The sequence below is a fragment of the Panthera onca genome, chromosome A2, assembly GCF_046562875.1.
Source record: "Panthera onca isolate mPanOnc1 chromosome A2, mPanOnc1 haplotype 2, whole genome shotgun sequence".
Lineage (NCBI taxonomy): Eukaryota > Metazoa > Chordata > Mammalia > Carnivora > Felidae > Panthera > Panthera onca.
The window spans coordinates 15,885,772-15,910,383 of NC_138340.1; the positions used below are offsets into that span (position 1 = coordinate 15,885,772).

General features: G+C 49.4%; 1 protein-coding gene across 2 annotated transcripts in view; it reads right to left on the bottom strand.

Moving 5' to 3' along the window:
* Nucleotides 1-1,242: 1,242 nt before the first annotated feature.
* Nucleotides 1,243-24,612, bottom strand: part of XCR1 (X-C motif chemokine receptor 1) — a 37,943-nt gene continuing 14,573 nt past the window's right edge. Inside the window, exons 2-3 of one of the 2 annotated variants that reach the window (XM_060630816.3) lie at nt 11,997-12,083; nt 1,243-5,675 (exon numbers count right to left, since the gene is read on the bottom strand). In XM_060630816.3, the coding sequence (XP_060486799.1) occupies nt 4,663-5,658 (996 nt within the window). In that variant the 5' untranslated portion in view covers nt 5,659-5,675; nt 11,997-12,083 and the 3' untranslated portion in view covers nt 1,243-4,662. Of the gene's footprint in view, nt 5,676-11,996; nt 12,159-24,612 lie in introns of those variants that run through there. The other variant, XM_078443151.2, reaches the window with a different exon arrangement.

Genomic DNA, 24,612 nt, shown 5'->3' on the forward strand with positions numbered 1-24,612 from the left:
AATGTTCAGTGTTGTTGTTGTTGTTGTTGTTGTTGTTTTAACTCACATTATCCTTATTTTTGGAAAAAAACCAGAGGCAGATTGTTGAACCAATTGTAACCAAAGTGGGGGGACAGATACAAGTGGGTACTTCCTTCCCCAAACTCCCACAGTTCATTGCAAGGTGCCTTGGAATAATAGTTTTAATGACACGTTTAAGGTGACGTGTTTAAGGCGTGCATTCCCAGTTGTGTGGACAATCGAGTCATATACTTTTCTCTGAGTCAAGGTTAAGTCATCTGGAAGAAGGACCACCAATTCCTTGGGACTAGAGTAATCCTATAGAAATCTTTCTCCAAATAAGAATGACCAGAGGCTGACCAACTTGAGAGTGGTGCTAATCCTTCTTCGCAATCTTACGCCCCCTAACATGGGCTTCCCTCTGCCTTCACACAGAGCAGGCCTGTACACACGTGCAGGAACATCCTGCAGGTCCACATGCCCCCTCTTATCCCCGGGCCCACCTCTAATCCTTGTAACCACCCAGTTCTCCATGCCCATCCATTGCCCATATCTTCTCTCTAACCATGAGTGATGCTCACCTCTGATTTTCTGAAATGGTCGAAGTCAAGGAACCAGGCTTCCATTGTCCTCCCTTGGGCCCTCTGGCCACACTTTCTCTTGTGGAGGAGCTGGGAGTGTGTGTGTAGCAGGGCGGGGGTGGGGTGGGGTGCGGGGGCGGTTACAACCACCCACACCTAAAATCTGGGCTGGCCCCAAAGTGGAGGGCATAGTTCAGGATAATCCTTCTTCCCCTTCCCAAACTTCCCCCAAACCTGCAAAGTATCTCCCACCAAGTTTTCAGGATGCCCCAAATTCCCGGGAGGAAGCATAGCATTCCTTCTGATTAGAGAGGGCTGATCTCTGAAAAGTCCTTGTTCCAACACAGTGGGTCATGAAATGGGGGGGGGGGGGGAAACCTTGGACTTGAAGACAGCCCAGGGGAGAGACAGGGACAGAAAACTCGAGAGCCACAGAGCACTCGAGACACATTGGCCTCCTGGATAATTTTGCCTAAGGCCTAAATGGAGCAAATTTCCCACCATCCTGACCCACACAAGGCTTGTTCCACACTCTATGCCCCATCCTCTTCCTGTATCCCTCCCTTCACCCTGAATCCTAACCCAGATCCCCCGCAAGCAGAGGACTTTTAGGAATCTTATATAAAGACCTAGGTAGGAATGAGGGGAACACAGCCAGGGATGAGTCCATACACGCTACTCTTTTATTTGTGCGTATGATACAATGATGCTTTCTGTCTTTATGAGATGATTACAGTTGTAATTCCTATTTGGGGCTGAATCACTGGCAAAGCAAGTACTTTTACACACGTGATCTCATGTGTATCTTCATTGTGTGAATAGAGTCTGTCTTTGTGCTTTTGGCATTTATACAGTTTTACAGATGAGGACACGGAGAGTCTGGGAGGCCCATGGTCACAGTGATTCAGTAAAGGACCTTAGATTTGGGGTTTGGGTCCAAGGCTCACATCCCAAGGGCCTTCTCAGACAATCTACTTTGGGATCTGTTCTCCTGGATTTTCCAGACTCATGGGCCTCTTTGTCCCGTCACAGGGAGGCTTTACAAATGAAAGCTGTCAGGAGTTCAGCAAACCAGGCGATGTGTGGGCTGATGGGCCATAGGGGAGAGTTCATGGGACGCCACTGGGCAGTGCCTGGTGTTGACCAGAAGGTATAATGTAAGCAAGTGTGGAAAGAAAAAACAGAAGTAGGAAAAAGCCAGAAAGATGGTCTCCTATTCACTTACTCAACCAACCACAAACATTGCCGGGCGTTGAGGGAGGTTCTAGATCGGCCACACGTGGCTTGTGCCCTTGAGGAACTTCCATTCTGGCTGGGGTCATCTGAGGTCTGGGGCTGCCCTGGGCTTGGAGTTCCTATTCAGAGACCAGCAAGGCTCCTCCCTTCCGGGTTTTGTCCAAGAGAGTGGGGTGGTGGGAATGCTGTGAAGTCATCTTCCCTAGGAACTACCGTGGATTTTTTGTGTTCCCGGAGCAGCAGAAGGTCCGCAGCCCTGTGTCCAGGTCAACTTTTATTGACTCTCGTGGGACAGGCCCACAAGAGTGCAGCTGTGGTTCAGTGGGCGGAGGGAGGGGACAGCAGGAGGTTGTGGCCAACACAGTGTGTGGTCAAGGTGGCCACTAGTGTGCAGTGCTCTGGCTGATTTTTTTCAGCAGTGCTGCCTGTAGGGTCCTTTTCTGATAGGGCGTCTTCCCACTTAGCGAAGTGCTCTCAGGGGTACGGCTGAATGTGTCGGAAGAAATGCTTAGATGAACATCTTTGGAGGTGAAGGGATGGGATGGGTGAGGAGCAAACGAGGCGAGCCTCTGTAGTGACGACCCCCCTCCCAACCTGCCTTCCAGGAAGAGTGGCGTTAAGACCACACTGCGTTGGTTTTGGGGGTTGCGAGCTGGAATCGTCTCCCCTTCTCCTCCCAGGGCTCAGCCTGCCCTCTGAATAAAAGTCAAACAAAACTTTAGTAATATTAGTTTGAAGGGGGTGCTGAACGACTACCCAGATCAGAAGCCTGAAGGCTTAACTCTGAGCCACGACTACCTCATTGCCTCTTTCCTTTTGCTGTTTCTTCTGTCCGTGGTGAGTGATGTCCCCACCTATTGGCTGGCAAGTCCATGAGAGCTTTATCCCTTCATGAGGGTCTGAGACTCAATGCGTTTGATAACTGTGCAGAGGCGGGCTGCTGGTGAGACGGTCTGGCCCCTGCCTGACCGGACGGCTGTGCCGGCTGGTTTTGGAGGGGTTGGCTCTGCTCAGTCCTCGGTGACTGCCGGGTGAGACCGTCTGCAGGGCCAACGTGAGCACATCCTAAAATAAGCATAGTCAGAGTGCAATCTGGATGCTGAAAACCCGCAGCTAGATGGGAGACGTGTTGCATATCATAGCTCCAGCTCCTTTCACATGAGCTGGCCCCTGCATATTCGGCCCATGATTCTTTGCGGGAAGGAACGAATGGAGTAAGTGCCACCTTCTGCATGAAGCATTTACTTGCAGGATATAAAGATGACGAGATACCACTGCCTCCCTCCGAATGCCAAGAGCCCAGCTCCAAAGGTCCAGATAAGCAAACACCCACCTTGGCCAAGGCACCCAGGGTGAAGATTCCTGCAACACCTCCTGCTCTCAGGATGGATATTGAGCTGACCCTTCAGATTCATCACTGTCACCGGGAATGTTCTCCACCTGCCTGGTGGGTGGCACCCACTTTCCCTGGCCACGCCCGTTCCAAAACTGAGTCATCTTTGAGTCTTGTGCTTCCCCTCCCTCCACCCCCACGACCCAGTCCTGCTGACTCTGCCTTTTCCCCATTCCCTCAGAGTCGTTCTTGCCCACAGTGGCTGCGTGTCCGTGGTTCCACCCCCAGATGACCTCGCTTCCTCAGCATCCTTCTGCGGTGCATCTCTTTCCCCACCCAGTGTGCTCTGAATGGACACCGGGGTGCTTCAAGACCCTCAGCGGCTCCTCATCTCTTGCAGATAGAGCCCCGACACCTCAGCGAGTCTTTCCGGGCCCCTGCAAGTTGGCACCAAGGAACTTTCCCAAGCTTCCTGCGGGCAGGACCCTGGTCTTCCGACCTGCTAGGCATGGGCCCTGGTGTTCCATCACTGTGTATGAGTGGGAGCAAAGAATGACAGGTGTCACTATTCTTCCAATGTATGTATTTTGGGGGGCCATGCCTGGGGGGCACGTGCCTCTTGCCCCAGGAAGCTAGTTTACAGATATTAACCTTTCTTCCCTAGTCTACACTCTCAGAGCACCACGCTTATTCGTCTCTGTGGCAATGGCTGTCACTTGACCTTGCTTTTTGGTTAGCAGCACACATGCCTGCCTCCTACACTGTCCCATAGCTTCACATCCCAAGGACATACATGAAAGCCACCTTCTAACCTTTCCATACAACAAACCTGGTCCCGATCTGTGAACCTGATTTAGTTCTGGAGCGGGGCCTTTGGAAAAGCTCCCCAGGTGATTCTGACGTGCACCCCAGCTAGGTACATTCGGCTGTAACTCCTTGAATTCCAGAGTCTTCCACAGTCCCCAGAGTGGGACTTTGTGCACGGGAAGCACGGAATATATGCTTGTTGAATAAAGTAGCTACTAATAACAGCCCTCGGCTGGAGCTTAGAGGGCATGTGAAGCCTTCTCCTCTTCACCTCCGGCTACAGGTTCCATGACGTATTTGCACTTGGGTGGCCAGGCTTGGAGGCGTTTTACTTGGCTGGGGAAGACTGAAGGTCCAGTTTTAAGAATTAGGCCAGTAGCACCTGCTGGAAAGGACTGAGTCTCGGACCCTCATGAAGTCTTGGAAGATCCTCCTTTCTGGGACTCCTTCCAAGTCTCAGAGCCTTCTGAACGAAGCGATGTCTAAGCGAATGAATTAATAAAAGCAAGAGTGATGAAGTCAGAATTCAAGGCTTGTTTTTGTGGATGGCAGTATAACATTTCCAGCTGGGAGCCACTTTCTGCAGAAGGGGCGACAAGTGGGACCTGCTGGTGGAAAGGTACTGCTTTGGCCCCCAGCCCCATGGCCTTGGCATTCCCCACGGTGCCCTCCACGGTGCTCCTTCCTGCACCACCGAACTCCCTTTCAAAAGAAGGAGGCGCCCTCATAGTTGAAGGTGCCCAGGGTGTGAGGGGGGATGCTGGACGCCTGCTGCCGACAGAGCCAGAAGTGCCGGAGCAGACTTTTGAGATGCCTGCGGAACTTGACCCCGACAAAGACGTAGAGCACCGGGTTGAAGCAGCAGTGGGAGAAGGCGACGTTGCGGCAGATGAGCAAGGCGTAATCCAGCTGCTGGATGAACTCGCAGCTCTGGATGACCCTGAGTTTCAGCAGTGTCTGTAGAAACAGGATCAGGTTGTAGGGAGCCCAGCTGAGGAAGTACACCACCACGATGGTGAAGATGAGCCGGACCGTCCGGTGGTGCCGTTTGGACCGCGAGCGGAACAGGGTCCTGAGAATCTCCACGTAGCAGAACAGGATGATCCCGACGGAGAGCAGGAAGATGATGTTGTGCTGGTAGACCGAGGCTATGAACCATCTGACTTCCGAATAGTTGCAGTCCGGAGGAAACACCTTGTGGAAGATGGCATCGATGATTGAGGACAGGATGCTGGTCGCCCACACGGCCGCGGTCACCAGCACGCGGCACTGGAGGGTGTGGACGCGCATGGACGAGAGGGGCCTCACCACCGACACGTAGCGGTGGATGGTCATGATGGTCAAGAAGAAGATGCTGCTGTAGAGGCTGATGGAGAAGATCATGTTGAGGAGCTTGCAGAGGAAGTCCCCCAGCACCCAGCCCCAGTGGTACCCCAGGATCCACACCGGCAACAAGCAGGAGAAGGCCACGTCTGAGAGGCACAGGTTGAGGATAAAGACGTTGGTGAGGGACTCCAGGCTCTCGAACTTCACCAGGACCCACAACACCAGGCTGTTGCCCACCAGGCTGAGGAGAAACACCAGGAAGTACAGGATGGTGGTGCTGAGGGTGGCAAAGGCGAAGTTCTTGCTCTCACACAGAAAGCTCTGATCGTCATAGTCAAAAGGAGTGGTGGACTCTGGGATGCCTGAGGGCTCCATCTAGACATGGAGAGCATCTGAAATGAAAGAGATGGGGAGTTTCAAGCCACACGGTTAGGCGAGGATCGATAGGACCCACGTTATAAGAAAGTGTGGTCCAGGGGCGCCTGGGTGGCTCAGTCAATTGAGCCTCTGACTTCAGCTCAGGTGATGATCTCCTGGTTCACGAGTTTGAGCCCCACGTCGGGCTCTGTGCTGACAGCTCAGAGCCTGGAGCCTGCTTCGGATTCTGTGTCTCCCTCTCTCTCTGCTCCTCCCCCCCTCAGGCTCTGTCTCTCTCTCTCTCTCTCTCTCTCAAAAATAAATAAAACATAAAAAAGAAAAAGTGTGGTCCATGGTCCAGCCGCCCGTCATGAACTATTTGTAATGAGACTAAGAACTTTTGCCGAAACATGAAGCCACTAAGCAAACTGTATAGTTTGGTGGGCATTTTTTTTCTTAGCCAGGCTCTCTTGATGGGGGAAGTGGTGCATTCATCCACGTTCATTTACTGTCACAAGCCCACTTTCTCTTGAAGCCTGGCATTGGAGTAGCACTAAGCTAGACCAGTCTCCCAGTAGGTGTATGAGAAAGAGCAGCGGAACCAGATTCAAATTTGGGCCCCATTACTGTATTTCTGGGCAAGCTGTCTAACCTTCCTGACCCTAAGGTCCTCATCTATAAAACAGGGCTAAGGATCCCCACATTGTTCCTTCATCTATTTACCAAGTGTCTAAGTGAGCATTGACTCTGCCTGCCTGCCTTCCTCACTCTGTCTCTCCCCCTATCCCTTCCTCCCTCCCTCCCTCCCTCTCTCCCTCTTCCTTTCTTTCTTTCTTTCTTTCTTTCTTTCTTTCTTCCCCCTCCTCTCCTTCCTTCCATAAATCCTGACGGCAGGATTGTTTCAGGAAGCTTGCTTTCTCTTGGAACAGGTCCAAAAAGAAAGGAGCAAACATCTCCCATGTGAACTCAGGTAGGAAATAATCTCAAGACTACGATGAACACTGAGACTCTGGGAGACCAAATCGTCACTAACACAGATGTTCTGTGGAAGAAAGTATATGCAGAGTGACCTCTGAGGACCAAAGGAGCCATGAGGCAAAAAAAAAAAAAAAAAAAAGCTGACTGGTCCAATTTGCCAAGAAATGGTTTAGTAAAGGATCTTATGGATAGAAGTCTGTCTTGGATGGCTGCGAGTCAAATAGATCTCTGCACCCCATCTCCCATAAGACCTGATCTTATAGCCCTAGAGGCTGGGGAGTACATCCTGGGAGACTCTCAGGAGGAAATGTTTGAGAATAGCTGTGTGTCATAGTCTTGTCTCCAGAGCAGGTCAAGGCCGCCATGCCCCAAGTGTATACTTACGGGTTCTTTATCATGCCTGTGGTTGGACAAAAAAAGAAAGAATGGTGGTGGTGGGGGTGTGTGTGGGGGGCTTGGGGGGGACTGTGCTCAAGAAGGCTCCAGGTCACAGAGTGGTCACCATGGTGGCTTTGTCCAAGATGGCGTCAGGCTGGCGGACGCAGAGGATTAACTCTCAGAGCAGAAAGCCGCCTCACGCAGGAGTCTGGTTTACAGAACTTCCTACAGAGGCAAACAAGCGGAAGCAACCTAAGTATCCGGTAGGAGGGAAGTCGCTAAGAAAACCGCACGGAGTCACATTGATTCAATCCTCGGCGCTGGTGAGGTTTTGGAAACGGGGAGACTAGAAGGCCGAGGAGAGGAAAGGGAACGTGACGGAAGAGCCAGAACTCTCGTTGAAAGAGGTGAGTGAAGCTTTGGGGAGGAAGACGGGAGACTTGGCGAAGCGGCTGCCTGCGCCACGTAGGGGCCCCCTCGTCACCTACTAGGTGCCAGGCACCGCGCTGTCACAGGCTACTCGTCTGCTCCCTCCGTGCCGTGACTGTCTGCAAGGCCGTCAGAGACACTGAGGCTCCGACTGGTGAAATGGCCTTCCCAGTGTTAATAGAGCCAGGGAGCAGGGAGGAGGGCCAAGCCGGGAGCCAGACCTAGGCTCTCTTGCCTTGTATTTGGAGAAGGAGAATTGGAAAGGTAGCCCAAGTGTCTCACTTACCTAGTTAGGGGCGGGAGGAATAACAAAGGGGGTCTCCAACGTGTCCTATTTTTAATACTGTTTTCTTACGGATTTTAAGAGCACTTCTTAGTCTTGTCAACCCATTGTGCCTTTTCTTTTTCGCTTTTGCTTTGAAGTTTATTTATTTAGGGGGGCCTGGGTGACTCAGTGGGTTGATTGTCTGACGTCAGCTCAGGTCACGATCTCGTGGGTTGTGAGTTTGAGCCCCACGTCAGTCTCTGTGCTGGCAGCTCAGAGCCCGCTTCGGATCCTGTGTCCCCCTCTCTCTCTGCCCCTTCCCAGCTTGTGCTCTCTGACACATAAATAAACACTAAAAGTAGAAAAATAAAGTTTATTTATTTTGAGAGAGAGAAAGAGAAAGAGAGAGAGGGAGAGAGAGAATCCCAAGCAGGCTCCACCCTGTCAGTGCAGAGCCCGATGTGGGGCTCAATCTCACGAATGGTGAGATCATGACCTGGACCGAAATCGAGAGTTGGAAGCATAACCAACAGAGCCACCCAGGCGCCCCAACCCACTGTGCTTTTTAGCTTTTCATTCTGTCCGGGTCTTTTCATTTTTTTGACATTTAGAAAGTAGGAGCTTACATCTGATTCAATACAACAGTACCTGATGACCTGTGACATAAGGCAGACCCTGTGACAGATGCTGGATTCTTGGGTGGAAACACGACTAATAAATAGTCTCTGTCTGCAAGAGGCTTCTAGTTCAGAATGACATTAGAAATCGTACAAAGGTCTGGGACCTCCTGTCGTGTGACTAGTTGGACGTGCAGGTAGTTTGGGACGGGAGCCTTGTACGCACCCCTTACGTCGTATAGGGGATCCCCAAGTCTGCTGCTTGGCTCTTGTCTTCCCCTGACCCAGACCCAGTGGAGGCCGACCCATCTTCTTAACATCAGCGCCCCAGCTGCATGGTTGGAAATTTCTCAAAATGAAATGGCTTCTCCCGACAAAGGACGCAGGTACCTTGTCCCTCTTTTAATTTAGTAAAAACAAGTGGCTTTACACACTCTCGGTGTTGTCACATCTCTTGTGACCACCGAAGAAAGCACCGGAGAGATGGGGTGGCTTCCTGCGCTGATGATTGGCGTGGAATCACCGGAGCAGAATAGTCACACGTCTCTCCTTGTAGTGGAGTTCGCATTTTCTGCTCAACTCTCCGGAATAAAAGAAGTCCTCGGGCTGGTCTGGGATGACAGGAAGCCGGTGACCAAAGTACTCGATGTCGGTATCTCCCGCCTCACCTAGTCTTTTCCTGATCTGTGGTCCTGAGTAGTGCAGCTTGAGTGGGTTGGTAAGAGAACTTTCCAGTTCCTGTTCGGGTTACCAAGTACTGAATTATTTGCTATGGAGAAAATAACGCTAAGGGGGTTTCACTTCTCGGTAAAGGCTGAGTAAGCTCCGGTGAACTAGGTACAAACCCTGGAACAAAAACGAAAACCGAACCCAGAAACCTGCCTGCGGGCACTGCTGAGCTACCAAAAGATGGTAAATATTGGAAGGGACTGGGCATCTGAAAAAGGAGAACGGCTGAATGGTGGGAGTCCTACTTTTATGGCTCTGGCCTCGGGGCAGGACCCGGTCATGAGGGGCAGCTGAAATTCCAGTAGCAAAGTCACCATTTTTTGGTCTTGAAAAACCGGAGGGCTGAGTTTAGGACAACCGCAGCCACTGGAGAGGAGGTGAGGGGACATCACAGAGAGGCTGTCCTCACTCTCTAGCTGACCTCTGAACCAGGAATGTCCCCTGGGAAAACCGGAGGCACCGAACTGAAATGGACTCACTGCCCACTTCGGGGGAGGCCGAGTTTAGAATGTGAGCCGGCCACGTTGATTACGTGCGGAAACCAACAACATATAAAACAATCAAAACGTTTCAGAAGAATGAAACAGAATCCGGTCTGCACAGCATAACGTCCACGATGATGAGGCTACAATACCACCTGTGCAGCATAGGGAGAAAAAGCAGAACGTGGCCCCTCCTCAAAAACGTGGCGCCTCGGTGGCTCAGTCGGTTGAGCATCTGACTTCAGCTCAGGTCATGATCTCGCGGTTCGTGGGTTCAAGCCCCGCATCAGGCTCGCTGCTGTCAGCGTAGAGCCCGCTTCGGATCCTCTGTCCCCCTCTCTGTGTCCCTCCCCTGCTTGCACTCTCCCCAAAAGAAAATAAATGTATAAAAAAAAGATAAGAAACTGACCCTGAGATGCCCCAGATATTAGAATCTACAGATATGCATGGGAATGCAACTCTTTTCACTGTGCCCCAGAGACTACAGGGAAATATATCCCTAATGAATGGACAGGTAAATCCCAGCAGAGAAGAAGAAAAAAAAAATCTATGAAAGAACCAAAAGGAAGTAGAAACCAATAACCATAAGATATCTGGAAGAGCCAAAATAATTTGGAAGTAAAACAACATACTTCTTTTTTTTTTTAATTGTTTTAATGTTTTTATTTATTTTTGAGATAAGGAGACGGGGCGGTGGGGGGAAGAGAGAGAGAGAGAGGGAGACACAGGATGCGAAGCAGGCTCCAGGCTTTGAGCTGTCAGCACAGAGGCTGACGTGCGGCTCAAACTCATGAACCGTGAGATCATGACCTGAGCTGAAGTCAGACGCTTAAAAGACGGAGCCACCCAGGTGCCCCCTAAAGCAATATGCTTCTAAAGAGTCTGAGTCAAAGAAGAATTCACAGGCAAACTGTGAAATATTTGGAACTGAATAATAAGAATAAATGGCACATGTTAAAACTCATGGCACACAACTGAAGCATACTTAGAGACAAATTTATACTTTTCAATGCTTAGGGTAGAAAGAAAAGAGGCCTAAAATTAAGGATCTGAAATCAATGATTCAGAAGCTGGGCGGAAAAAAAAGAGCAAATTAAAACCCAAAGAAAGTAGAAGAAAGGAAATAAAGATAAAAGAAGAAATAAAGAAATAGAGAGTAAGAAGAGAGAAAATGTGCAAAACCAAAGGTGGTTGCTTGAAAAATTTTTTTTGAAATATAATAAAATTCTAGCTACATTGAGAGCAGAAAGAAAGAGGACACAAATTCTGAATAGCAGATTTGAAAGAATGGTTATTGCTGCAGATTATTGCTGTACAGACAGATCTTACCAACTTTAAATGACTAACAAAGAAAAAAAAAACCAAAAAGAATAAATGACAAAGAACTATTATGATCAATTTTATGCCAGATTCAACAACTTACATGAAATGGACACATTTCTTTAAAAATTCCACCTACCAAAGCTGGCATGAAGTGATACGGCAAATCTGAAAAGTCCTACCTTTATGAGACAAATTTCATTAACTATTAAAAAAAAAAACCTTCCCAGAAAGAAAACTCCAGAACTACATGATTTTTTCTCATACGTTCTGTCAAACATTTAAGGAAGAGATAACACCAATCCTAGACAAACGACCTGAGTGAGATACAGGATGGAATATCGCTCAGATCGTTTCATGAGGCCACCATCACCCTGATACCAAAACCAGACAAAACCAGCACAATAAAGAAAACTACAGACCCATATCCCTCATGAACGCAGACACAAAAATCCTTATCCAAGTATTAGCACATCAAATCGGCAATAATTTAAAAGGACGATACGTCGTGACCAAGCGGTGTTTACCCCAGAAATATGAGAATGGCTTAATGTTTGAAGAACCAAGCCATTTAAATCCTTGCATTAACAGAATAAAGACAAAGACCACATGACACTGTTTGATCAACGCAGAAAAGTATTTGACAAAGCTCAATACCCACTCATGATGCCAACTCTCACCAAATCAGAAATTAAAGGGGTATTGGACGTCTATAAAAGCGATTCCACTTTTCTGTTGGCTATTCATTCATTTACTCAAAAGCTTCTGGGCTGGGCTTGGGAGGTCTTGGGCACACAAGGGAGAATGGCACCAAGTAACTCTCCGAGTTCCTTTCTAGGAGCCCGGTTCCCTTTTGCCTGTCACTGCTCTCCCTCCCTGTCTCTGCTTGCCCACCTCAGCTCCAAGAGAGCAAATGTAGCTTTTCCTGTCCGCCATATAACCTGGATCGAGAAACCCAGATTTAAATTATCCAACGACTAATAATAACAATGCCTGACCTTAGCGATGCAGATTTGGGGGAATCCCCATGAGGGCTTGGGACTCTCCATATTTACCAGCTCTCCAGTTGGTTCCGATGCCCACAGGGAGTTGAAGAACCCGTGGTACAAGCTATTAACATTAGAGGAAAACACAAGTTACACACATAAAGGAACTCACCTATATCTACACCTCCTGTGTGTCTTGAGGCAGAAATGATGTTTCCCTGTTGCACGTTGTGCTCCAAGAAACTGAAACAGCCAGAAGCTAGAGGAAGGTCGGAGAAAACTGTAGTACACTGTCTCAGAGGGAGACAGGGAGCCTTGACTAATCCCTCCTCTCCCACCTCCTGGCTTCCCGCTTGACCCACCCCCAACTTCCCTATCCCCACCCAAGACCTCACGTCACAACCTGGCCCCATCACTGGTCACCCAGCGTGTCTCCAAAGGCAGGTGGGGTCGACAATGCAGGAGTCACCTGAGCCCCCGGATCCCACTGAGAATAGAGTCAGGTAATTTTGGAGTGGGAAGGGATCCTAAAGGGTACGTTTTTAAAAAGGTGCATTTGTATGTTAGCTGAAATTACATTTTATTAATGTACCAGTTACGTATGATGACGACGATGATGATTTTAAGTCGAGGTGAAATTCACGTAACATAAGATTTGCCATTTTATTTTATTTTTTTTTAATTTTTTTTTAACGTTTATTTATTTTTGAGGCAGAGAGAGACAGAGCATGAACAGGGGAGGAGCAGAGAGAGAGGGAGACACAGAACCTGAAACAGGCTCCAGGCTCTGAGCTGTCAGCACAGAGCCCGACGAGGGGCTCGAACTCACAGACCGTGAGATCATGACCTGAGCCGAAGTCGGACGCTTAACCGACCAAGCCACCCAGGCGCCCCAAGATTTGCCATTTTAAATGGCAGGATTCAGTCGTTTCCGGCATATTTCACAATATTTATGAGCCATCATTGCTCTCCAATTCGGGAACATTTTCAGTGCCCTCAAAAGAAATCTCACACTTGTTAGAGGTCAGTCCGGTTCCCCATGTCCCTCCATCCCCTGGCAAACCACTGATCTACTTTCTGTCTTTATGGTTTTGCCTGTTCTGGACGTTTTGTCTAAGTGGAATCATACAATATGTGACCTTTGGTGACTGACCTCTTCCACTTAGTATAATGTTTTGAAGGTTCATCCACATCGTGGCATGTATCACTACTTCACTCAATTTCATGGTTGAATACTATCCCCTTGTGTGGATAAACCACATTTCCTTGGCCCATCCATCAGTTGGAGGACATTTGGGTTGTTTCCACTTTTTGGCTATGATGAACAATGTTGCTCTGAACAGTCACGCACAGGTTTTTTGCGTGGACATATATTTTCAGCTCTCTCAGGTTTCTACCCAAGAGTGGAATTGATGGGTTGTAGGGTGACTCCTATGTTTAACTTTTTGAGGACCTGCCGGCCTGTTTTCCACAGAGCTGCACCATTTTACTGTCCCACCAGTAATGCGTGAGGGTACCAGTTTCTCCATATCTTCACCGACACTGGCGAGTTTTCTATTTTTTAATTATACGGTATGACGTGGTAGCTCACTATGATTTTGATTTATGTTTCCGAAATGGGTAACAAGGTTAAGTATCTTTTCATGAGCTTATTGGTCAGGTGGGTGTCTCGTCGAGAAGTATCCATTCAGAACTTTTGCCTTTTGGGGGGCGGCTGGGTGGCTCAGTCAGTTGAGCATTCGACTGCGGCTCAGGTCATGATCTCGCAGTTCGTGGCTTCAAGCCCTGTGTCTGGCTGTGTGCTGACAGCTCGGAGCCCGCAGCCTGCTTCGGATTCTCTGTCTGTGTCTCTCTCTGCCCCTCCCCTGCTTGTGTGTGCACTCTCTTTCTTTCTCTCTCTATCTCTCTCAAAAATAAATAAATAAACATTAAAAAACAGGACCTTTGCCTTAAAAAAAATATTTATTTATTTTGAGAGAGAAAGCATGGACATGCGTGAGTGGGGAAGGGCAGAGAGAGAGAGAGAGAGAGAGAGGGAGAGAGAGAATCCTAAGCAGGCTCCATGCTGGCAGCACAGAGCCTGACTCCGGGCTCGATCCCATGAACTGTGAGATCATGACCTGAGCCGAAACCAGGAGTCAGACACTTAATCAACTGAGCCCCCCAGGTGCCCTTGAACCTTTGTATTTTAAAAGGATAATACATCATGACTAAGTGGTGTTTATCCCAGAAATATGAGAATGGTTTTAAAATTTGGGTTATTTGGCTTTTAATTATTAAATTGCAAGCGTTATTTAAATATTCTGGATACTAGAGTCTTATCAGATATATGATTTGCAAATAACTTTTCCCATTTTGTGAGTACTTTTTAAATGTGTTGATAGTGTCCTTTGACACACGAAAGTTTTTAATTTTGATGAAACCAAATTTACGTATACATTTTTTATTCTTGTGATCAATTATATTAGGTTAATACTGGCTTCCCAGAATGAGTTAAGAATATTCCTTCTGCTTCTAACTTCTGAATGAGATGTAGAGAATTGATACAATTTCTTCTCTAAAGGTTTGGTAGAATTCACCCATGGACCCATCTGGGCCTGGGGATTTCTGTTTTGGAAAGTTATTAATTATGGATTCAGTTTCTTATTAGATATAAACCTGTTCACGTTGTCTGTTTCTTCTTGTGTGAGGTTTGACAGATTGTGTGTTTGAAGGAATTGGTCCGTAGGTTATCAAATTTGTGGGCCTAGTATTGTTCCGAATATTCCCCTAGTTTTCTTTTCATGTTGATGGAGTTTGTAGTGATGTCTCATCTTTCATTTCTGGGATTAGTAATTTGAATCCTCTATCTTTTTCTTAGTCTGATTAGAAGCTTATTGATTTTATCAAATGTTTACAGAACCAGCTTTAGTTTTGTTGAGTTTCTCTCCAAAAATGGGATCACATTTATCCTTTTTCCTTTAAACAAAATGCCATGAACATCTTTCCAAGCCTATTTTACTCTTTTTAGCTGCTGCACTGTGGTGTCATACTTTACGTATTTCCCTGTCCAAAGAAACAGGAGAGGTGTCCAAATGGACACCCAATTTGCTTCCAAATTTTCAAATGACCACAGTGATACAGGGAACATCAGTGTGTGTGTGTGTGTGTGTATGTGTGATTGTTCTTTGCCAAGGTAGGTAACGATTGCGAGGGCTCGGAAGTGTTCAACAAGTGTTTATTCCTTAAACATGAAGACACAGTTTGAAACTCAGGTTTTCGCATTTCCTCATGTTTGATTTCAGTGTGAAAAAGAACCCGTGGTCACGCCTTAAACACAAAGTCCTGAAACACTGGTCGGGCTGGACAAAGGTGGAACTGAGTTCCAGCCTCATGCAGATTCGACATGCAGAAGGGGAAGTCCAGTCGTAAGTACAGCACCATGCAGATGGGGGCCTGGTAACCACAGTTCGGGTCCGGACCCACGCGTGGGGAAGTGGGATTCAGGGCAGAGACTAGCTAGCACCAGAGGCATCAACATCGAGTGGGACAGGAATTAATTGCTGTAATAGGCACTGCTGATTCTAGATCTCCTGGGTCTCACAGCCTCATTGGACCGTATGGCTCTGTCTGAGCCCATCGACACGAGACCAGCCACGAGCAGGTGTACGTCAAGGGTCTTGCAGCTTCGGGAGTCCTTGGAGAGATACACATTGGCCTCACTGGGTGGCCCGTTCCCAGGGGACATCTTCAGTCATGGAAGTGAGGAGTCCCAGAGACCAAGGATCTCACGGAGGGGTTACAAGGGAAGAACACCACAGTCTGTGGATGACCACACAAGACACCGCTTCAGGCACCTCATCATCAACTGACGTAGGCTTCGGGAACGGGATGGACAAGCGCCAAGGTTCTGTCAGTGGGGAGCGCGTGCTAGGGCCATCATAATCGGGACTTCGAGGTTAACATGCTTTTATTTGAAACTTAGGCTGGAGAGCTTGGGGTCTCTCTAGTTGTGCCAGAGCCTAGGACAGAGTTAGATCTACAGGAGGAAATTAAATCATCTTAGCTTCAAGGGTTACAGGAAAGCATGACTCCATGGGGGTCACAGGGAGTCACTGTACACTAGGTCCTCAAATATTATTTTTATTATATTATTATTATTGAATGGGCAATGGAGTCACAGGAGTCCATGTAGATCATAGATCAAAATCAAAGATACACATTGAAAGAAGAAAACAGGAATTCACAATTCCGTATCAATAATAAGTAAATCGGTGAGCGGGTAGGGCTCTGCTTGAGGGGAAAAGCCAGTAGGTAAATGTGGAGGCGGATCTGGGGTTGGAAAATCGCTGTGCAACCATCACAGAGAAGAACAAGAACCTCCAACAGGTGCTAACTCTCGGGGTGGGGATTTTTGATGAGGGGCAGTATATTTGCATGGTTCTTTTTTTAAATAATGTTATTTTTTTTTAATGTTTATTTATTTAATTTTGAGAGAGAGAGAGAGAGAGAGTGCAGAACCAGATATGGGGCTTGAACTCATGAACCGTCAGATCACGACCTGAGCCGAAATCAAGGGTCAGATGCTCAACCGACTGAGCCACCCAGGCACCCTCATTTGCATAGTTCTAAAGTGTCTCCACACAGACTACTTATTAGTTATAAAGGAAACGACAGCAATTATACAGCAGAGAAATCAGACAACCTTGACCAAATGATCACATTTAACATCCCCAATAAGGGGCGGGTGGACGTCACGTGCCTCCAGATACGATATCCTGAGGAGGACACAATATCGGTGCCCCGAGGAGGGCACAGCAGAGGTGCCCAGATGTTAAGTCACTCACCCACAGCCAAAGAGCAAGAAAACAGTAGCTGAGTGGGCTTTATCCCAGCTTGTGTGGCTCCAAGGTATCAGGTTGCAGGGCGGTGGGGGGAGGGGGGGGATGGCTTGGTTTAAGGTGAGCCACACCGCTGTCCAAGGTCGGGCTTGGGGCCGTGATGCAGTACCTGGTTCCGCAGGCTGGGGTGGACGGTCCCCGTCTACTCACCCTCCAGCCACTGTCAGAAATGCTGCCGCAGGCACAGCCCTCGTTATATGTGCCAGACCAGCATTGTGAGATTTCGACACCAATTTTTCTTTTCCTACGAAATCCTTTCTTTTTTTTTTAATTTTTTAACGTTTATTTATTTTTGAGAGAAAGAGACAGAACGTGAGCAGGGGAAGGGCAGAGAGAGGGAGACACAGAATCCGAAGGAGGCTCCAGGCTCCGAGCTGTCAGCACAGAGCCCGACGCGGGGCTCGAACTCACAAGCAGTGAGATCACGACCTGAGCTGAAGTTGGACACCCAAGCAACTGAGCCACCCAGGCGCCCCACTAACATAGACTCTTAATCAAATACTTATACAGGTAAAGTTCTGGGTGTTCATGTATTTGATATCTTAGGACATTTTAGCCAAACTAAGGTGTATAATGAGAAAGGGGACAAAGAAAAGGATGAACTCGGGGTTTCCAGTTGCCGACTCAAGTTCTGCGTAAATAACCTGAAAACTTCTATTATCTGTCCTTAAGGAAACCCTATTTCTTATAGCCACAGGGCTAAGATTTCTGAACACTAAACCAATTCTCCACCTGCCAGTGGCTGAATTACAATGTAAATCAAGTCCACAGTATCGCAAGGTGTCTTCTGTCAAAGGAGGGCATTGGTTGGGAAGGAATGGGATTCCGAAAACTGGAATAGGGATATACAGGAAGATCTCAAGGAAGCTGAAGGTATAGAACCCTAAATTCTCCTGAGTCTTCTTTGGTTATTCTTTGACATGCAGGTACCACCCACAAATGGTGGCATCCTTCTCTGGGGCATTCCTGAGTGACAGGGATGAAGCGAAATCCTCTCGGTGAGCAGCATTTTGAGCATTGCACCTGGCTGTTCATTTTGCTTGGAAGGAGAAACGGGTACCCAGACACCCAGTCCTGCTATTTATAGATAGCCCCTGATTTCAGGGCCATGGACCTCATCCTGTAGACAGCAAATTTGCTAGTTGATTTCAGAAAGAAAATCTTCCTTCCCTGACTTCTGAATTCAGGGAAGAGAAGTAAGGATTCTCACTGTCACTTCTATGGAACATGAGTTTACAGGTTACATTTCCTATTACTACCAAAAAGAAGAAAGGTTGCTTGGCCATTTTTCACTTCCACTTGGCTGAGGCCTGAATACCCATGGCCAAAGCCAACCCCCCCTCCCCGCCCAAGGTTGTTTTTTTCCTTTGATCCAACTTTTAATATCGAGGTATGTGTAAGCTATATTGTACATTTACTAACATATGTGTTTATAATAGCAGACGTGCATGCATTTATAATAATAGAGTCATATTGCCACCTGACATGATACGACCGTCTTGCATACAGCCGCCACTATGCTAACCCTTTCCCCACGCAGGTTGCAAAGTCTTTGGGTGATATTCACTCTTTTCCTTGATACACTTGAAAATGCGATGTATGGTTAATTATCGTTAATACATCTTGGGTTGAAAGAGAATAAGAGAAGGAAGAAAACACAAATACTTGCTTCATACGTGTGTATACAAACATATTCATAACAAAATAGGGAAGAAATACTCATAATAATGATAGTTCTCACTTCTGTATCTTGTCACCTGGTTATTTACAACTACCTTCTTCCACTCCCTGTTTCATATTCCCCTTGCCCTCAGTGAGCACCTCACGGGGTCACGGGTCTTTGCCTGGGGGGGTGACCCACACCTTCATACCTGGAACCTGGACCATTAGCATTCCTGCTTGAATTGGGTTGTTGTGGTTTCCCGCTGACTTGAATCACAGGACGTGGTCATACGTGGCAAGAGACAGCCTAAGGGATCTCCTGTACTCCAGACACAGTCGTTACTTCTTCTCATGTGTAGTAGCCGATCGGTTTCCTCTTGGTGGCCAGGACCAATCACCCAGCCAGCACAGTGACTCCCTTCTTTGCCTGTTGAGTCAGAGGCAAGAGGATCCCAAAGCGGCCAGGTGGTCGCCTCAACTTCCGGGCCAGTGGGATCGCTGTTGTGTCCTCTGGTGGAAGTGTGTACAGCATGGCCTCAGGGCTCTCCCACCCCTGCTCCCTCCCCCTTTAGCCTTTCAGGAGTTCCCCCCCCCCCAATAAACCTCTTGGACGTCTAATCCTTACTCGGCGTCTGCTTTTGAAATTCCAAGAGAGCAGGAGCTCACGGGCCATCTGGGGATCTCTTCTCCCTTCCAGCTGGTTCCCGCCAGCGTGTGCTGCACTTGTAGGAATTTTGCGAGCTGGCTGCTGTCATGAGGCCAGCTTGAAATCAGCCCTGGTGAAAGTATTTACACCTCAGAATTTGACAAACGCTACAAATCAGGGCTCTTTCCTCTGGAGGGCATGTTGTTCAAATTTACCAGCACACCGCTGCATGGAAGGTTATCCCTGTCTTGGGACTGTTCCCGAGAGAGAGTCCCCCCCGGCTGCTATCCTAGGTGGTATAGGGCTAGCGTTCAGGATGCCGGTAAGAGACAGATGGCCCTCTCGACAGGGTGAGTGAGGACAATTCAAGGAAAGGACTTTCCCCAAAGGTGTGGGCAGGGTGTAAGGAAGTCAAACAGCAGGAGTGAAGTATTCCTGATCTAGCAATAGGGGGCAGCTACCGCCGATCGATCGATCGATCGCAGGAGGGAAGGCACAGGAGGAAGCGTCACTGAAGGCCCTGGAGAGACCCGGAGCCCTAGGAGAGGGCTGGCTGCTTGACGCGGGATGTGGCCAGCGGCTGCGGAAGTAGTCATTTCCACTCCTTGCCCAGCAGGGAGGGAGCCAGAGGAATAAATACACCGGCCTCTTTCTCCTCCCCTCCCACACCACCAAACTCCCGCTGGAGCCTTCTGCTGCTGCCAGCAAGGAGGCAAGAGGGGCTGTTGATGAAGCCCAGGCAGGTGGACGGCAGAAGGCAGACCTGGAGGGACGAGCGTGAGAGTCCCCGTTCCGAGCCTCGGGCAATCCATCCCAGTCCAGCCTCCTTGGGTGAGGTTTGCACTCGCCACACACGCTGTTTCCATTTGCACGAAGGCTCTCTTGCTTCCCCCCCTCCCGGTTCATTACCACCCCTCCTTGGCTCAGACGTCACCCTTTTGAACATGCCAGGCTCTTTGTTGATTGTTTGCTCTGGTCCCAACATTTTTATCCAACGGTGACTTGTTTGGCACCGTTTGGCAACATTTTTATCCAACGGTGGCAACATTTTTATCCAACATTTTTATCCAACGTATGGCAACATTTTTATCCAATGGTGACTTGTTTGCTAGTCATAATACTAGGAGCCAACATTCCTGGGCACTTAACCACATGCCAGGCACCGTGTAACTATGTTAGACTTTATTCTAGGCTATAGCCTCCATGAGGGCGGGGACCATGCTCTGCATTGTTCGTGTCTCCATCTCTCTCGGGCCTAGGACAGTGCCTGGAACATACGAGGAGCTCGACACACATGTGTGGAGTAAAAATCCCCACTGTGAGCCCGGCAGGTGTTTCCTAACGCTTTTGCAATATGGGAGATGAAATATGGCTGAAAATGTTTTACTGCTCTTTCCATCGGGAGGTGAAGTCTAATGCACCTCCCTGAACGTGGGCCGGTCTCGGTGACTTGCTTGACCGACAGAATGTGCCGGAAGTGACATTCTGGGGGTTTTAGGTTGTAAGAAGCCTTTCTGCCTCCAGCTGGGTCCCTTGGAACATGCTCGTTGCGAACCCTGAACCGTTACTTACAAAGCTCAACTGCACGCAGCCGCCAGGCTGGTGAGGCTGTGTGTGTAACGTCTGGTGGTTCCAACTGAGCTCAACGATCAAGCCTTTTCTGCTGAGGACCAGACATGGGAGTGAAGCTGCCTCAGAGTGGCCCATCTACCAGCCCAACAGCACCAAAGGGGTCTCTGTTGAGGCCACATGAAAAAGAAACCCTGCTCACGGGGCGCCCGCGTCTCAGTCGGCGAAGCGTCCGACTCTGGATTTTGGCCCAGGTCGTGATCTCACGGTTCGTGAGTTTGAGCCCCGCATCGGGCTCTGTGCTGACAGCGTGGAGCCTGCTGGGGATTCTCTCTCTCCCCCGCCCCTCTCGAAATAAATAAATAAACATCAAAAAAAAAAAAAATTTAATTCGAAAAAGAAAAGAAACCCTGCTCAGGCTCTTGAGCCACAAAATTATGAGCTATAATTAAAGGGCTCTTACTTGGGGCCTCTCTCTATGGGGGGCTTTATCGCACAGCAACGGTCAGAGGACACGATATCGGTTAGGGGGAAGTCCCCAGCCTGATTTTCCATGTCACCTCTCCCATCCCACACTCTTGGGTTCCCCTCGAAGACTGTCACCACCAGGAGTCCTGCAAACTCTCCAGAAACTTGCCTTTGATGTGGCTCGCTGAGAGGTACCTTTTCTAGTTAGCTTCCATTGGCAACACCGCCTGGAAATCCCCCAAATGCAGCCCCGCCTGCTCTCTGGCAAAGCTCCAACGGCCGCGTTGTCCCGGGCCACCTGCCGCATCATCATGCAGCCCCCTCCAAGCTTGGGGGCTTGAAATCACCGGCTCCCGGGTAGAGGCCCTTTTCCTCTGAAGCCTGCTGTGCCCATCCGACCACACATGAACCTGGTTAGACAGTTTCACACGGAGAGTCGGGGAAACACAGGTAGCCGGCTGGGGCCGCCCCTGGTTCTGCTGTCGCCCCGCTCACTGGTCACACCTGTCCCAGGCAGAGCGAAGCCTTGCTGGAGTCCCCGGATATTTGTCCGGGCGGCGCTTGGGAGGGCGGCCACAGGCTGCCGCGAGGGGACTGGAGCCCGGTGGGTGTGCTGCGACAGCATGAACAGTTCTGGATGGAGCTTCTGAAGCTTTCTGGAAGTAGCGAGGACTCGACAGACATTTAAGAAGCTGGAGGGCTCTTGGCCTCTCCAGGGCCTCTGGAAGGGGCCGCGTGGGGGCGTCCCTGGTGGTGCTCGCGGCATTTGCCAGCTCATTCTGAGCAGGACGTCTACCCTCTTCTCACCCCCTCATGGCTCTTCAAACACACGTGGGTGGACGGGTGGGTGGGGGTGACAGCATGCCTGGCAGAGGTCACAAGAGTTTGGAGAAGGGGAAGCCCAGGCAGCGTTTGTGATGCAGCCAGAAGGGCATGGCAGGTTCCAGACCTCGTAACGTCTTGGCCGCTCCCTGATGGTCCCAGGGCTCGGCCCTCCTTTCTGAGCGGGAGATCCGTGTGGAAACTGCACTATGTACGGCTCACGATGAATGCAACCCCCGAGGCCCTCCTCGGTCCTACAGAAACAAGCTCTTCGGGGGGAGTCTGGCCTCTGCATTTTGAGCAGGTGGCTAGGTGGGCCAGAAGAAGGCAGGTGTGGGGATGCATATCATGGGCTCTGGGGTCCGCCTGGAGGGCTCAAACTCAGACCGCGGGACACAGGGGCCGCGTAATTTCGGTGCCTCAGTTTCCCTATGCACACCACAGGTAATCACAGCATCAGCCTCACTGACTTGTCACGGGGATTAAATCAAGGAAATGAGTGAGGCCCTCAGAACAATGCCAGGCGAGTGCCCCGTAGCTGCCAGCTCCGGGTACCTGGATGCGGGAAGTGAAACGCAAGGCAGGAAGCTGTACCTTCAGAACACGGTCAGATCTGGGTACACGTTTGAATGGAGGACAAGAGCAAAAAACACGCAGCCGCACCACGGGCAGAATTACGCCGTGAGCCTTCATTTTCGCAGCCAGCCCCGGCTGGCATTACTCCAGGTGCTGGGTGTTCAAAAAGGAACAAACCGTTCCCTGCCCTCGAGAGGCCCGCGGGCTCACCGACGCAGAAAAGGACCTTCGGAGGCGATGTGCTCAGTGTGATGTGAGGGAGAGACTCTAGACACAGCAGCCTTGGAGAGGCGAGGAAGGCTTCCTAGAGGAGGTGATGTCAAAGGGAGATCTGGGGGATGAGGGGAGGTTGTCCAGGGAAAAGAGGGCTGGATGCCGGGTGTAGGGACGCTTATGCAGTAGTGCATATTCTGGACCATCCCGTGATTCGGAGCGGGGTGGGGGGGGGGTTGTGCATAAGAGGCAGTGCTGTTGGGGTTTGTGGCTTGAAAGACGAGCAGGTTCTGCTGGTCGGGTTGAGTTGGCTCGCCCAGCGTCTTCAATTCTGGCTAGCTCATCTCACACACTGTGCATCCTGACCACAAAAGTCACCTTGTCTCTCTCCTCTCTCTCTCTCTCTCTGTCTCTTTCTCGCCTTTGCTCAAACAAACTGAGGGTTACCAGAAGGGAGATGAATGGAAGGGATGGGGATTAAGGAGGGCACTTGTGATGAGCCCCGGGCCGTGTATGGAAGTGTCCAATCACTATACTCTGCACCTGAAACTAATATTACCCTGTTATGTTAACTACCTGGAACCTAAATAAAAACTTTTTTATTTTTTTTAATTTTGTTTAATGTTTATTTATTTTTGACAGAGAGAGACAGAGCATGAGCGGGGGAGGGGCAGAGAGAGAGGGAGACGCAGAATCCGAAGCAGGTTCCGGGCTCCGAGCTGTCAGCGCAGAGCCCGACGCGGGGCTCGAACTCACAGACCATGAGATCATGACCTGAGCCAAAGTTGGATGCTCAACCGACTGAGCCACCCAGGCGCCCCAAAAACTTCTTTTAAAAAAGTCACCTTGTGTGTCATCGAATAACACTCCACCTGGGTGAGTCAACCAGCACACTGTTTTGGTGCTCAGAGAATGAAAAGTCACAAAGGTCCAAATCCCTGCCTTGAGGAAATGTGTGACCCCCTTCAAATGGAGGAGTGTTAAATAATTTGGGGTCCTCATTTCAAAACCACCACATGGAGACTCAGGGAGGATGTCCAGGAGGTAACGACACAGGCTAAGTCTGGAAAGGTGAGTAGGAGTGAACAGAGAGAGAAGAGGAGGGAGAATGTGGCATCTGGGGACCACAAATGTAGAAATCAGGAGACAGGAAGCCCTGGGACTGGTTCAAAGGACTCTAATTACAGCCCAAGGGGAGAAAGTGTGTCCTGGCAGGAGCCGTGGGAGATGAGGCAGGAAAGGGAGGCGAGGCTAAGGAAATTCATCCTGAATGGAGAAGTGAAAGGTTTTAAGCAGAGAGGATGCTCTTGGCTGTGAGTGATAACTAAAGTGGCTTAAGTAACGGCAGGCTGTTAATTTCCCAGAGGAAGATGATGCTAGGGTGGGTGCAGTAACTCAGCAATGTCATCAAGAACTAGGGCCCTTTCTGTCTCACATACCAGCCTCAGCACCTCTGTAGAACCATTCCTCATGATCGCAAAATGGCTGCTGTGGCACCAGGCATCATGGCTTGGTACAGCCTCCGGAGCAGGGGATAAGGAGGCATACGTGTGAACAAGTCACTCTCATTCGGAGGAATTTTGCAATGTCCGGGGGGGCATTTGGGGTTATCACAACTGGGAGGAAGCCGTTGATATCTAGCAGATAGAGGCCAGGGACACTGCCCAACAGAATAGACTCCCAGGAAAGAAAATTATCCAAGTGGCAACAGCACCAAGGTTGAGAAACCCTGGTCTAAGCTGGCTGGGTGCCTTTGGCTTATAAGGGGAGGTGAAGTTGCCTCCCCTCCCTGTGCGTTTGAAGTGTAGAGCCCAAAGATCTTCTTTCATGGCTGGGTTGCTGAGGAACCCTAGACACTGCCAGATCTGTCAATGTGTTATCAAGCTACAACCATAGGGGGTTCCAGATAGATTGAAATGTAAGAAGTAACAGCAGAAAAAACAGGAAACAGA